The 15242-nt window shown below is 45.3% G+C and overlaps 1 protein-coding gene across 1 annotated transcript in view; it reads left to right on the top strand.

The window, feature by feature from the left end:
- The window catches only part of LOC122801160 (heterogeneous nuclear ribonucleoprotein U-like protein 1), a gene marked incomplete in the record, with an annotated part of 399977 nt that overhangs the window by 138384 nt on the left and 246351 nt on the right, over positions 1-15242 (top strand). Inside the window, 1 exon segment of the mRNA XM_044070719.1 lies at positions 1175-1297. Coding sequence (XP_043926654.1) covers positions 1175-1297 — 123 coding nt within the window.

Raw genomic sequence — 15242 nt, 5'->3', positions numbered from 1 at the left:
TCCCATACATGTAAAGTTATGGTAAGTACATAACTAAAAGTTAACTTCTCAACGGTATCACCTACTGGGATATTTCTTAGTGTATTCCAGTACATTATTGAATGTCTGGTGGTTTAAAATTTGTCAAGAATATTTTTTATAGTTTGCTTTTTTGGTCCATTTTGTGTGTGACATTTAGTAAAGACTGAGATGGCCACTCAGGGGATTTAATAGGGTGCCAGATGAGGTAAATTTAGTGGGATTAGATACTAAAATAGTCTGGAATTTGAGTTTTTGCTAAAATATGTTGGAGTTTGTATCCACCAAGATTTATGCTAATTTTAGGGGAGGTAGTTACAAGACCAAGCCAATTTAATATTTTCATGAGGGATGGAAGTTGAGATTAAGTATAGAATGTTTTCTAATACATGGATAGTATTGCTTGGGGGAAGTATAAGTTGATACAGATTTGTGTTTGAGGAAAGTGAAGTTCTGTATTAAATTGTGGTATGGGGGTATTTTATACGGTATTAGATTGACAGTCTGGGTATGGTATTGCTACACCACCGCCTTTTATTTAGGTCATTCCTAATTTTTATAGTTTGGTGATATTTCAGTGTGGCAAATATTTGGTTGTATTTGTTATGGCTGGGATACTAGGCTTTTGAACAGCTGTCCAAGCATGGAGTTCTGTGATTTAATACCTTTGGCATTGTTAGTTGACTACTTACTGTTAGTTGGATAAGGTGCTGTTTGATTTTTAATCAAAACTATTAACTTTGTTTTCTTTTGAGATGAGTTGTTTTGGGCCTGGATTAGGATGAATATTGTGAATACCTCTCAACCTGTTAGTAAGAAATCTGGACAAAGCCAAGTGGTGCAAATAGGGACAGTTTTGAAATATTGCTCTTATAGACTTGAAAAGTTGCTAGAACAGGTTTTGCATTAACATGAATGTTCTGAAGGGTATGAAGTCTAAAACTTTTGTCTTATCATTTTGTAACTTCAATCTTTAATGATTTGCCATGAATTTGCCAGAAAGCCACAATTTTTATGAAAAATTGACCAAAAATAAAAGGTGAAAATGTGTAGGTATATCACCATTGGTTAGGATTGAAGTGTGTTGGGCTAGTGTTTTTAGATTGTTGGTAACAAGCAGTTAGGTTTTACCTATTTTTTTTTTCTGTTTTTGTAGATGCTGATGATGGTGGGTTTGCCAGGTGCAGGAAAAACTACCTGGGCTGACAAGCATTGTGCTGCCAATCCCGAGAAGAAATACAATATGTTGGGAACAAATTTCATTATGGACAAAATGAAGGTAACATTGTTATGGCATAAGTTTGTGTATTTTATTTTTTTGTTAAATCAGATGTGGCACTCATCTTGAATACTACAGGACATTACTACTTTTGCTTTGTGTATATTCTGCAGGTTACTTGAGTGTTGGTTTGTCACCTTTTATTAAATGTCATAACTTCTTTGGAAGGTGACATTAGATAACATAATTCAGCAGCCACTAGGTAAATATTTTGGGCAGTTTGATTATGGAAGCTGTCATTTTCTTCAGCACTTAAGTTGATTCAATTGCATTATCAGCAGAAGTGGAAAAATCCTCTTTCTTTACAGGCTGTGGAATTGCTGGCTCCAGTCCCATTGGATCTCTTGCTTTTTGGTATATCAGGAGCACTAAAAATGCTATTAAACTGTAGTGTCCAGAAGCGCCTTGTGCCATGCAAATGGAGAATTGCAACTGTTATCTCCCAGTGCAAGAACAGGACATCTACAGATCTGTAGTCTTATGCATAGGAAGTGTTCAAATATTGGATCCATCCCAGCTTGGTTTAATCAAGGGCATGTCATTGCCTACTCAACTTGGTGGACTTGGAGAATTTCACCAAAGCAATTAACAAGGGCAGAATGGTGACTATTGCTTACCTTGGCCTGACCAAGCCATTTGAGACCAAACCTTACTTTATGTAGTAGACACGCACAAAAGTAGGTATAAATCCCCAATGTCACCCGATGGATAACTAGCTGGCTTACCCGCTCAACCCAAAAAGTTAAAGGGGGGTCTACCATCACAGGGGCAAGTCACTGGTAGAGTCCCTTTAGGCTAGGTACTTGTTCCACTCCTTTTTGGCATCTGTGTATAAAGGCAAAGCCCACGTTAGGTGCTACAATCTCCCAAAGATACTTGCCCTTCAAGAAGGCCTGACAAAACTACTAACTGGTGCCAGAACTACAATCCAAAACTCCGTACCAAGGAATGCATAATAGTATCTTGTGGGAAAACTGCTACCATTGGAAACTAGAATGATGGTGATGCACTCTCAAGTAAGCCCAGTGGTCATGAATTTGAGGAACACATGTTGACATTAGCATGATCTTTGACCATAGTGTCTGTTGTAGTAAGGAAACCATTCTACGTTGTAGAAGCTGCAAGCAAGGATATAGCAGGTAGGTCCAAGGATGCTGCTGTTTGAGTACAATGCCTCTTTGTGTACCTGAGCAGTCATATACAACAGCTGGGAGGTCTCCAGAGGTTGTTCACAAAGAATTTGGGGCATAAACATTTCCGTAAACTCTCAAAGCCCTGTCCCTGTGCTATCTCCTACAGACTGCTGAGAAGCAATCTATGCCTGGCCTACAGAGCATCCTTGGAGCCCACTCTGGGCCCGTTTCATATCTGCAAAACAGCATCAGAATTCTTGTTAATGATCTATACCTAGTCTACTACTGAAATAGGATCAGTTAGAGAGTCTACTACTGAAATAGGATATGTTAGAGAGAGAGGTATGTGTATCAAGCTATGTCTTCTCTGGAACAGGCTTCCCAACCACATGAAGCAGAGTACCATCCACATGAAGCAGAGTACTGGGGCAGAACTAGTCAGGAAAAGTCAGAGTAGAGGAAGAAAATTTCCTTGGATCCAGCACAGAGCATTGTGGGGCATCTGATTCTTGGGCTCTGAAACTGCTGGATGGATCGGAGTAGTAGAAAGTCTTAGATGTGACAGGCATACTCATATCCAGTAGGGGACTGAGGTTTTAAGGCCCTCATCTGGAACTGAGCTCTGAGAATCTTTTGCATCACGCTGTCCATATCTGTTTCCACAAAGCTTCTGGAGGACCTAGAGGAAGAAGTGCATGGGGGGGGCTTGAAATGTTTCTGTGGTTGGAGAAGCTGCACAGGCAGGGTAGGCAAATTGGCTTAATATATTTGTGGGTGGTACTCCAAAAAAAGCATACTGCTTCGGATCTGAGTACTTGGGATTTGGTGGGGGGGGTGCTTTTGGATTGATTGTGGCAACTGTAGGAACAGAAGCCTTGGGATCTGAAGGCTTCTGATACGAAAGTTAAGGCTTCTGATACGAAAATTGAATAGTCTTCAGATCCAGAGTGGGCGGATCTGAGAGTTTCTTTTTTGGTGGCTTCACTGCTATACAGGAGCAGGCTTACTATGTTCGGAGGGGTTTCGAGACCCCCATCACTGCTACTCCCTTCACACCCTGAACTGGCTTGAACTCCACAACCACCTAAAATACCTACAACTTACAACAGCCCACAAACTCATCTTTAAATCAACAGAATGCCCCTCTCTTTCCAAATAACACCCTACACACCTGGACACACCCTGAGATCCAAAGGCCAAAACCTCCTACATGTACACAAACCCCTGCACCCACCTGGACAACTATTGCTATCCCACACCGTAGCCAAACTGTGGAACGCTCTCCCCACACCACTACGTAACATACCATAACTACAAATTCATGCTCACTCCCATCTCTCCTCCAAATGGGAATGTCCTTCACATGCTCCCACCTAAAACACCCACACCAGTAACTACACTCCTAATTCATTTTTCTTTGCAAAATTTAATATGTCATAGGTCTTTCTCTTTACATCTTTCCAAATTATTCTTTATATTGCATATTATTATACATCTTTCCTATTACTTTTGCATGCCCCCCTCTAACCTGCCTTACACATATTCTCAAACTGACACTCTTAATTGCTAAGCAGTGTATCTATTAATGTAAAACTGTCATTTTCTGTACATAATAATTTTGATATAATATACTCACATTATCTGTTACTAATGTGGTAACTTTCTGTATTTTTGCCTTTTCCAAGTTTTACAAAACTCTGTACTTTATATTTTGTAATGTTGCAAATGTCTGTATTTGTATTCTGAGCTTTTCTCCTCTGGTCTCCACTGAAAATGGGTCACAAGCCCAGCTGGACTAACCTGGTTAACCAACAATAAATTAATAATAAAAGGGAAGAAGACCCCTTAAATTTATTTCTTCTGCCTTCCAGGGCTTCGGATTAAACGTGGTGCATGTACTGCATGACATGTCTAAGTGTCGTGCCCAGCCCGGAAAGCAATAAACACACTCCTTGTGGGGATCTGAATTTGGGATCTTAAGCCCCCAAGAAGTGTTTTTAAAGCCTGTGGGTTTGTCTGATATACTGTAGATTGTGGGCAGAAACAAGAACAAACAATCAAGTCAAACAAGATGGTTTCCTTTCCTAGCTATAAAGGGGGGGGGGCAGGCAACTATTGTAGAAAAGACTACCAAAAGGGGGGGGGGGGGTGTAAGCGAAACTCTACCAGCAATGGTAGAGAGCGAATACTATGAAAAAGTACAGAAATAAAGGTAAGGGAGACAACTTGGGTGATCAGAAAAAACTAGAGGGAAGAAGAAGAAAAGATAAAACCATTTTTAATAAGACAGTTGCGGTACCAATAAAGGAGCTCTGGTGGAACCTCTGAGACATTATGGTAGAAGGAGCTTGGGGAGTTTGATACAAACTCTGAAGTATGCAGCAGAGTATTGGATCTGTAACCGTAAGTGAGGACCAATGAAAAGGACATCATTGGATCCCTGCAATTCCACAGCCCTAATCTATAAGAGAAACCAGTTAATTTTTGTTACCAGTTTTACAAGATCGGGAAGGGACTGTTTCTGAGTCAAGTGCTTGATGTTTCCAGGACATTAAAGCCACATTTCAATGCGTGAGCTTGGCAGCCTGGGAACTGGTGTTGCAAAGGTCCTGCAACTCTCAAGAACCCTGTCTTCTATTCTTCTAGCTTCAGTTTCATTTGGTCCAGGGGGGGGGGGGGTGAGTTTATACTTTGGCTTTCCTGGCCACTTTTTTCCAGATAAGAAATTGTGCTTTAATATAAGATGTTAAGTTGTCTATCTCGCCTTCATTCTTGCTGGATGGGTTCGGAGCCGAACCTCTGCTCCGACTCGGCTACTCTAAAAGCTCGAGAGCTAGTTCCACCGGCTCGAGGCTCCCCTATATCCCACAATGCTAGGCGGTAACTCCTCAGATCTCGTTTGCCGCTATAGCGATCGAGGTGCGTTTAAGGTCAGTTTAAGAAAACTAGTTAATATCTTAGATAAACTTCCCCTTTTAAGTTAGTTTTCTTCATAGTTTTATAAAGTAAGTAGTTCCCTTCCATTTCCAGTCAAAATTTTCCCTTTTTTTTTTTTTCCTGAAACTCACTTGAGTTCTTCCCTTGGGCCCAGTCCCTCCCTTCCTACTAAGTTGGAGTGATTGTGTTTGTAGGGACTTAATTTTCTAAATTACTTGTAATTTAATTTAAGTTTAATTTAAATTTCTAATAAGTGTAATCGGTGTGTTTGTGTGTGTGTGATTGTGTGGTTACACTTTTTCTACTTTAGACATGTCTAAGGATTCAAAGGTCTCGGGCTTTAAGAAGTGTGACTCGTGCTGTCAGAAGATGTCTCTGACAGACGGTCACACTTCTTGTGTGTACTGCCTGGGAACCTTTGCACCTGCAGGACTCATGTGCTGTTTGCCATGGCTTCAGCCCTAGAGTCCTGCAGGAGCGTAAAAATAAGCTTATTCTAAGGGGCTTATTGAAGCCTGAGGGTCCCCCGACTCAGTCTTTGGGGAAACCCTCGAAGCCTACCAGACCATCGGCTCCGGTATCCAAGTAGTCTTCTGGGGCTTCGAAGGCTGTTCGAACATCGGCTCCGGCCGGAGCTGATGATTCTCTAACATCTGCTCCGGCCGGAGCCGATGATTCTCTAACTCATGTCCCTGCTATTTCCTCGGCTCCGGCCGGAGCAGAGGCAGACACCGGTGAGTCTGCTCCGATCAGATTGTCGGAACCGAACTCCAGAAAAAGGTCCAGGTCACCATCTGTCGGCTCCATTCATTCGGCTCCAGCATCTCCATTGCTGTCTGAACGGAGCCATAGATCTCACTCCTCTAGGTCGTCGAGACTGTTGGGTCATGACCTTCAGAGGGTAGTGAGTAGACTTCTTAAGTCCGAGGCACTGGCCTAGATGCTTCAAAGCCCGACTCAACAGTCGATGGCTAATCCCATCACTCAGAATATTCCTCCTCCAACTCCTTTGAGTTCGGAGCTGGGGCAGCTCGGACCCGAGACTGTGGCTGCGTCGGAACCGATACCGTTGTCTTCGGTACCGTCTGCTCCGATTTCTTCCTTGGAGGAATCTTGGCGCTGGATTTCCCTCGTTGGCTCCGAGGGGGCGAGTGGCATCGGACCCTTGTCCGACCTCGCTTCCCTCTCGGTGCTTCAGCGCTGGTTAGTTCGGCTCCGACATCGGCCTCTGAGCCATCACTGTCTGTGCCAGGGGAGGTTTTCCGCTTTTCGGAGCGGAGACCTCTAGCTCTGCCTGACAGGGGTGCCTTCGAGGTCATGAGGAGCGTGTTAGAACCTGGTTCGACACCACAGTCGGCTCCATCTGCCCCTCCCTCCACGGTGCCTCCGGTGATTTCTGCTCACTCCCTCATCCTGGATCGCAGAGAGCCAGTTCCTCAAGTATCCCCAGTGGGGATCTCCTCCTCTTCCGAGGCCTCTCCTGACCCGGTAGGAGAGCCTCCTAGGAAGAGGCAGTGCAAGAGGAAGCACATCGACTCCCCTGAGTCTGTCACCTCTGACACCGATTTAGAGGATTTTGAAGGGTCCCCTCGTTCCCCCTCTGAAGATGCCTCTTTTGCAGACATCCTCGAGATCCTAAAACAGAGGGGGAATTGGCCAGCCCTCAACCCTTCAGAGGATGAATCTGTGTATCTTGAGGCATTTGGCTCTCGCCCTTCCACCTCCTGGGTGTCCCCTCCTTTTGACCCCCTTATGCAGGTGGTGGCAAAGAAGGCCTGGACGGCTCCTGACTCTGTGGACCCCACCCCCAGGAGACCTTCAAAGTTTATTACTGCCCCCAAGGACAAAGAATTTTTGACCAAAGGCGCCTCTGTGGATGCTATGGTGGTGGCTGCAGCCACCAAGAAGGAGCTAGCTGATCCTTCAGTGCCTGTCCATCCTCCTAACAAGGAGTCTAGGACTATGGACAGGTACGGGAAGCGGATGTTCTCGTCAGCGACCTTTTCTATGCGCTCGCTGAACTACCTGTGTCATTTCACTGCCTCCAGAGAGATTTGATCAAGGAAGCGAGTGAAATGTTAAAGGATCCAACAGCTGCGGGTTTTCAGGATAGGATGAACTCTCAGCTGGCTACCCTCAACTCAATAGTTAACTCCTCCATGCCTCCTTTCATGCGTGGATGGAGCGAGTAGAGCGCAGGTACAGGTGTGGCCTTACGCCGGCACTCCTGGATGCGGCTATGTAATTTTATGGACCCTTTCAAGGCCCTTCACTAACTCCCCGCTTGATGGATCATCCTCTTGGTCCTCAAGTGAAGGAAACCCTGACTAGGTGCGAGACTGAAGGCAAGACTCTCTCTGCCGTGGGAGTCCGTTTTTCTACTCCTCCTAGGCCTTACCCCAAAGGCCAGAAGGGCGGAAAGATGTGGTTCCGCAAACAATCTCAAGGAGCTTTGCCTGACGCACAGAGTCGGTTCCCCTCTAGAGGCAGAGGGGGGAACAATAATGGTAGACGCTGCCCTAGAGGCAGAGGGGGCCCGCAGAATCAGGGCAGTCGAGAGACCTTCTACGACAAGCCCTTTCAGCATCCCTGAGGTGTTGCCCGACTGTCCACCTTCGGAGGAAGTCGGGGGAAGATTATCTCTGTACCGAGAAGCCTGGCAATTCCTAACTCAAGACAAGTGGGTACAGTCTATCATTTCCGAAGGCTATACAATCCCATTCTTTTGCATTCCAAAGCAATCAAAAAAATCCCTTCCAGACGTTCCACCCAGTCAAAGGGAGCAAGCTGCGCTAGAAATATCAAAGCTGCTTGCAAAAAGAGCCATTCAACCAGTTCCAGCAGACCAACAAGGGTCCAGAATCTACTCCAAATTCTTTTTGGTTCCAAAGAAAACAGGGGGCTGGAGACCCATTTTGGACCTCAGCAACTTGAACAAGTCTGTCAAGAAAACAAAATTTCGGATGGTCACGCTGCAGTCCATTCTACCCCTTTTGGGGCGGGACAACTGGATGTGCTCTGTAGATCTCCAGGATGCGTACTACCACATCAAAATGAGCCGACGCTCCAGGAGATTCCTCCGCTTCAGGCTGGGAACCAGTCATTTCCAATTCAGGGCCCTGCCCTTTGGACTCACTACAGCCCCCCCGAGTGTTTACCAAATGCATGGCAGTGGTCGCCTCTCATTTGAGATGTCAAGGATTCCAAGTGTTTCCGTATTTAGACGACTGGCTCCTTACAGCCCCCACCAGGCATCTTCTGCTTCTTGCCAGAGACTGTACCTTTCACATGTCAAACATTAGGCATTTCAATAAATTACGAAAAGTCCGTCTTGTCGCCTTGTGTTATTACCTTCATAGGCGCAAATCTAGACACAGTCAGCATGTCAGCCAGACTCACAGAGCAGAGAATAGCAGACATACACAGACAAGTCTCTCTTGTCTTGCAAAGCAACAAAATCAGTCAGACTGGCCCTGAAGGTCTTAGGGATAATGGCGGCTGCTATCCCTCTTCTTCCTTTAGCCAGATTCCACATGAGAATCTTACAATGGATGCTATTCGCACAATGGTCGTACCAACAACTTCCAGTGTCCCATTCCATTACGATAACACAATCGTGCAGGAATCGTCTTTCTTGGTGGATCACATCCCCCCAGCTCTTCCTAGAAAGACCCTTTGTTCCTCCCCCTCTGGTTGCTACACTGACAACGGACGCCTCCCTAATCGGGTGGGGGGGGGGCATTACCAGGGCAGGACGGTTCAGGGCGTATGGCAACCTTTCGAACGCCACTTGCACATAAATGTCCTAGAGATGAGAGCAGTGCTTCTAGCGTTGCAAGCCCTACAAGACTCTCTTCCCAAAGGAACTATAGCAATTCAGACAGACAATATGTCTGTAGTGTGGTACAGCAACAAACAAGGCGGAACCAGATCCTACCCCCTATGTCGAGAGGCACTCACTGTGGCAATGGGCGATTTCTTCTCAGCGGTTTCTGTTAGGAACGCACATTCCCGGGAAGTCCAATGTGATTGCGGACAAATTGAGCAGAGCTATTCTCATGCCTCACGAGTGGTCTCTGAAGAATTCAGTGTTGGACAAAGTCTTTCGAAAGTGGGGCCGACCTTGCTGCGACCTTTTCGCTACTCCCCAAAACAGCAAGTGCGACGATTATTTCACCCTCTTTCCCCAACCAGGCCATCCCAGCAGAGACGCTGTAGTCCACGATTGGCCCCAGGGACTTCTGTATGCTTTTCCTCCCTTTCCACTGATATCTCAACTACTCCCTTTCCACTGATATCTCAACTAATACAGAAAGCCATTGCTCAGAAAGCTTCCATGATCCTCATTGCCCCTTACTGGCCTCGACAGGTTTGGTTCCCATTTCTTCACCGTTATCTGTTGGAGCAACCCTGGCATCTGGACCCAGTTCCAGACCTCTTGACCCATCAGTCGGGTCAGTTGCACCGCTCCCTCCCTTCTCTGAACCTCACATCATGGTTTCTCCAATTCCAACTCTAGCCAGGCTTCCTCTAATATCTCAGTCAGTTCGAGATATTTTAATAGCCTCTCATAAATCTTCCACTCGGAAGATTTATCATAGTAAGTGGAAACGTTTTTCCTATTGGGCGCATTCAAAGGATATAGATCCTTTCACTGCTTCCATTCAATCAGTTCTAGATTTTCTAGCCGAACTTTTCCACTCTTAGTCTCCTACCATCAAGGTTCAATTGGCAGCTATATCTAACTTTCATGTTGGAGTCTGAGTCCTCCATTATATCTCACAAACTCTGCAAAGCCTTTTTAAAGGGAGTTTTTCTCCTCAAACCACCTATCAGGGATCCTCCTCCTCTATGGGATCTCAACTTGGTTCTGACGTCCTTGATTCTTCCCCCCTTTGAACCTGCGGCTTCATGCTCAATGAAATTGCTATCTTGGAAAACACTCTTGTTGGTAGCTACTTCAGCCAGAAGAGTCTCTGAACTTCATGCTCTGTGTAGTCGATCCCCTTATCTTTTGTTTCATAAGGATAGGGTGTCTTTGCGTACCAACCCATCCTTTTTGCCTAAGGTAGCTTCACCGGCAAATTTGAATCAAACCATTGATCTTCCTGTGTTCTTTCCTAACTATTCGAAAAGATCAGACATCAACAGTTGCCAACCAAACCCAGGGCTCATTCAACTAGAGCTTTAGCTACATCTATAGCTTTCCAAGACAGACTGCCTGTTGATTCGATTTGTGCTGCAGCTACTTGGGCTTCTCCCCATACCTTCATTTCTCATTATAAGTTGGACTTAGCCTCTAGAGACCGAGCCAACTTTGGTTCCACTGTACTCAAGAGTCTGTTCCGATAGGCCACCCGGGACCAGGTGCTAGGGATGCGGTCCCATCCAGCAAGAATGAAGGTGAGATAGACAACTTAACATTTAGAAGTTATGTACCTACCATAACGTTCCATGTTAGTTGTCTTCTCGCCTTCTTTCTTGCGTCCCACCCTCCTTCCCCCTAGCCTGGACAGACCTAGAGGAGTTTGTTTTGTGACCTTTATCCTTTCTACCACCTCTATATGTGTGTGTGTGTGTGTGTGTGTGTGTGTGTGTGTGTGTGTGTGTGTATATGTATGTATGTATGTATGTATAATATATATATATATATATATATATATATATATATTTCCTCAGTCAGGTTTAGGGCACCTTTTTAGTCAGCCTATAGAGGTGGGTTATCCCTTTTCTCCTATATTATGGAATTTTCCTAGCTGGGCCTAGCTTACAAACGAGATCTGAGGAGTTACCGCCTAGCATTGTGGGATATAGGGGAGCCTCGAGCCGGTGGAACTAGCTCTCGAGCTTTTAGAGTGGCCGAGTCGGAGCCGAGGTTCGGCTCCGAACTCCTCCAGCAAGAAAGAAGGCGAGAAGAAGACAACTAACATGGAACGTTATGGTAGGTACATAACTTCTAATCAATATCCCTTCCTACCTTATGATGCTGTTTGCTTAGACTTGAGTTTCTAGTTTTCCAAATTCCAGTGCATTTTGCATTCTGGCTTTGAAGAGGCTGCCAGTGTTAATTCATTGTAAGGTAGGTGAGGAAGTTTGCCTAGGTTCATTTGTACCAGTCATGTACGTGTTGGTTAATTCGGTTTAGTGCTGTGTTGCAAAATGTCACCTTTCCAGATGTGTTACGGTAAGTGCATTCTGTCAGTTATGGTTTACTCCTAGCTGTACTGGCATCTTTCTTTTTTTTTTTTTTTTTTTTTTTTTCCCCTTTTGTGATTGTGTAAACTTTACTTAACCCATGCTTTGTACTTCTTTTAAACTGCATTTGTGTATACTAAAAGTTTTACTCGTATGCTCTTATTTCTGTTTAGGAAGGACTATACTTTTTTAATGCAACTGTGTGTTTTCAGCCTTCGTCTCCAGTGTGTTTGTCAGTTTCCTTGCTGACCACATTTCAGTAGGGAAGGTACAGCTTGCAGTTGTACTGATGTCCTTCATGGATGCATCTGCAGTCATAACAAACGGGTTGTCCTGTCGTCAGGCAGCCCTTCGGTCGGCCGGATTCCAAAGTCTGGGTCCGGCTTCGGCTGATGTCGCACTTCACCCGACGTCATCTCTGCTGGTCTTCGGGTATAAAGGCATCAGCCGACGCCATTTTCCTCAGTCTTTCTTGCCGTGGCGCCAAGCAGAAGCTGTTCGCAAGTGCCGGTCGGTCAGATCCAGAGATTACTACTACCGAATACTACTTCGAAGACTTCTGAAAAGCTAAGTACCCCGTTGGGGACTCTTTCTTGCCTCAGCCGATGTCAGAAAAAGTCAATAACTGTTTAACTTGTGGGAAACAAATACCTCATAAAGATTTCCACTCTTACTGCCTACCTTGCTTAGGCCCAGACCACGACGTAGCAGCCTGTTCGGCCTGTGCTTCCTTCAACCGACGAACGCTTAGGCGTCGGTCGGAGTTTGCTGAACAGTTTTTCGGCTCAGATTTTGCGTACATTATGCCGTCGGATCCTCCGACTACCCAAATTGTTAAACGCAAAGAAAAAGACCGACACTCGCGGTCCGCGGTTTCGGCCGAAACCACGGTTAAGCAAGCCGCGAGTGTCTGTTTCGGCCGAAACCGAGAAAACCGGTCAATCTTCAGCCGAATCCATGACTACTACTGAGGCTCCTGCTACCTTAGTTGAATCGGCCTCAGAAATTTTGCCTACAATTGTGGTTCCTAGTGATTTATCAGACACCATCCCTTTGGATGTCTCTACCCCAGCACGTGGTGCTGCTAGGCCTCCTGCAGCCATGTCTATTAAGGCCTTCACCAGGGCTAAAGCAGCCAAATCTGTTAAATCAGTGCCTGTTAAGCCCCCCTCACACAGGGCCACTTCAAGTTCACAAATGCTTACTCTGGCAGAGGATTTAATATCCTTAATTAGGGGATCCCAATCTCACCCAGACAGGGCCTCTCAGCCCCCAGAAAAGAGACCTAGAGCAGAGCCCCCCGAGCCAGTGTCCTCTGATGATTCTGTGGATGACTCAGACATTACAGACCAGCCAGAGGCTCCTTTTTCTACTTATGAAGATTCCGATGCTGAAGAATCCATTCCAGCTGCCTCTCCACCAGAGGAATTTTCCTTTGGGGAAACCTTACATGCCATGAGAGAACAATTCCAATGGCAGGGACAAGATTTCTCAGATTCAAGAAAAAGGCTTAGGACATTTCTGCACTTACCACAACATAGGCCCTTAGCTATACCTCCTGTACTGCCTGTTGTGGATGATGCATTTAATGATGTTTGCACTGCTCCTGATTCTTTACCTCCAGCTCCTGCCAAACCAGATAGATTTTACAGGGTGCCTGACACTCATCGCCACCTATACAAGGCCCCACTTGCAGATCCTGAAACTATATCCCAGGGGCCTAAGGCGGTAGCCTCGACCTCAGCAAAAAACCCTATTCCTTCTGAAAGGGAATCCAGGTCCTTAGAGAGATGGGGGAAAAAAGTTTACACCTCTGCTACTCTCTCAGCTAGAGCTTTAAACTGTCAGTTTCATATGATCCAATACCAAGAGTTTATGCTTGATCAGTTAACTAAAAAACTGTCCTCTGATGACTCCTTAGATAAGAAATATGTATTAGAAATGGTGAATAACATCCAACAGGTTAGTAACCATTCTTTAAAATGTGGCTATGATGCACTGGAGGCTTCATTTAGATCAGCCATGACTGGCACAGTGATAAGAAGGCATGCATGGTTGAAAGAACAGGTCTTACCGGATCATGTTAAAGCAAAGCTGTTAGATGCTCCTATGGATAAGGCCAGTCTATTTGGTACACCTGCTCAGCAAGTAATGAAGAAAATGGAAGAGAAGGCAAAATCTGTACAAACAGTTAAAGATTTCTTACAGGTTCAGCCCCCAAGGTTTAGCAGGAACTGGCCTGCCAAAAATTGGTCCTTTCCAGACTCCACAAAATCCCAAAGAGGCAGGAATAGACGCTCTAGAGGCAGAAATCAATCCAGAGGAGGTGCCTACAGAGGACGACAGTGGCAAGGCAATAACCGGGGCACAGACACAACCACTGCCACTGCAACAGGACAATCACAGTGACTTAGCTCTGACACCGCCTACCAGGGAGCAAATAGCAGCACCTTTAGGCGGAAAGTTAGTCTTATTTTCAAAAAAATTGGCACTATATCACAAAAGACAAGTGGATTTTGCAAACCATAGACCAAGGCTACCGGTTCCACTTCCACACCTTACCAGTAAAAAGAGGAATGCCAAACCTACCTCCAAATCAAAAAACAGAAGCTCTACAGCAGATAGCGAAATTAGCAAAGATGAGAGCTGTGGAAAGAGTACCAATAACAGAACAGGGCAAAGGATTCTACTCCAGACTCTTCCTAGTACCAAGAAAAGAGAAAAGTTGGAGACCTATTCTCGACCTGTCAGTCTTAAACACATACATCATTGTCCCAAAATTCAAAATGCTGACCCTACAGCAACGTCTTCCCATGCTAGGCAAGGAGTGTTGGCTGGTAACTCTAGATCTCAAGGATGCATACCTGCACGTCCCCATACGACCAAATTGCAGAAGATACCTCAGATTTCTTGCAGGATCAGAGCATTATCAATTCTCAGCATTGCCCTTTGGCTTATCTACTGCGCCCAGAGTATTCACAAAATGCCTGGCATCAGTAATCGCTCACTGCAGACTACAGGGAATCCAAATTTATCCATACCTGGACGACTGCCTGTTACAAGCGGACAACAAAAGCAAGCTGACAACAGATTTACAAAGGGTCATTTGCTTACTACAAGCCCTGGGATACACAGTCAATTTACAAAAGTCAAGGCTGATACCATCCCAGACAAGAACATTCTTGGGTGCGGAATTGGACACAGTAAAACATATTGCATTCCTAACTGCAGAAAAACAAAAAGAACTCCCTCTTTACTTCTTGGCATTAACAAAGCAGAACAAACTAACAGCAAGAAAAGTTCTGCAGGCCTTGGGCTTCATGGCATCATGCATAATCTTGGTCCCACATGCCAGACTGCATATGAGAAAGCTACAGTGGTACCTAAAGAATTTATGGTCTCAACACAGGCACAGCTTAGAAACCGAGATCCCACTAATCCCATGCCTAAAACAGGAGTTCCTATGGTGGGCTCAAGCATGCCAGTCAAACCCAGGCTTACCCTTCCACAACTTTCAAGCAAGCCAAACCATCACAACGGACGCCTCAGACCTAGGCTGGGGGGCGCACATGTTGGACAAATGCATACAAGGACTGTGGACTCAAGACCAGCTGCACCTGCACATAAACCAAAAAGAAATGCTGGCAGTAAAACTAGCAATCCAGAAATTCAGACCATTC

The sequence above is a fragment of the Protopterus annectens genome, chromosome 4.part1 (assembly GCF_019279795.1).
Source record: "Protopterus annectens isolate FY-2018-M chromosome 4.part1, PAN1.0, whole genome shotgun sequence".
Lineage (NCBI taxonomy): Eukaryota > Metazoa > Chordata > Ceratodontiformes > Protopteridae > Protopterus > Protopterus annectens.
The sequence above is the reverse complement of the archived record's forward strand: the minus strand, read 5'-3'. Positions and strand labels throughout refer to the sequence as shown.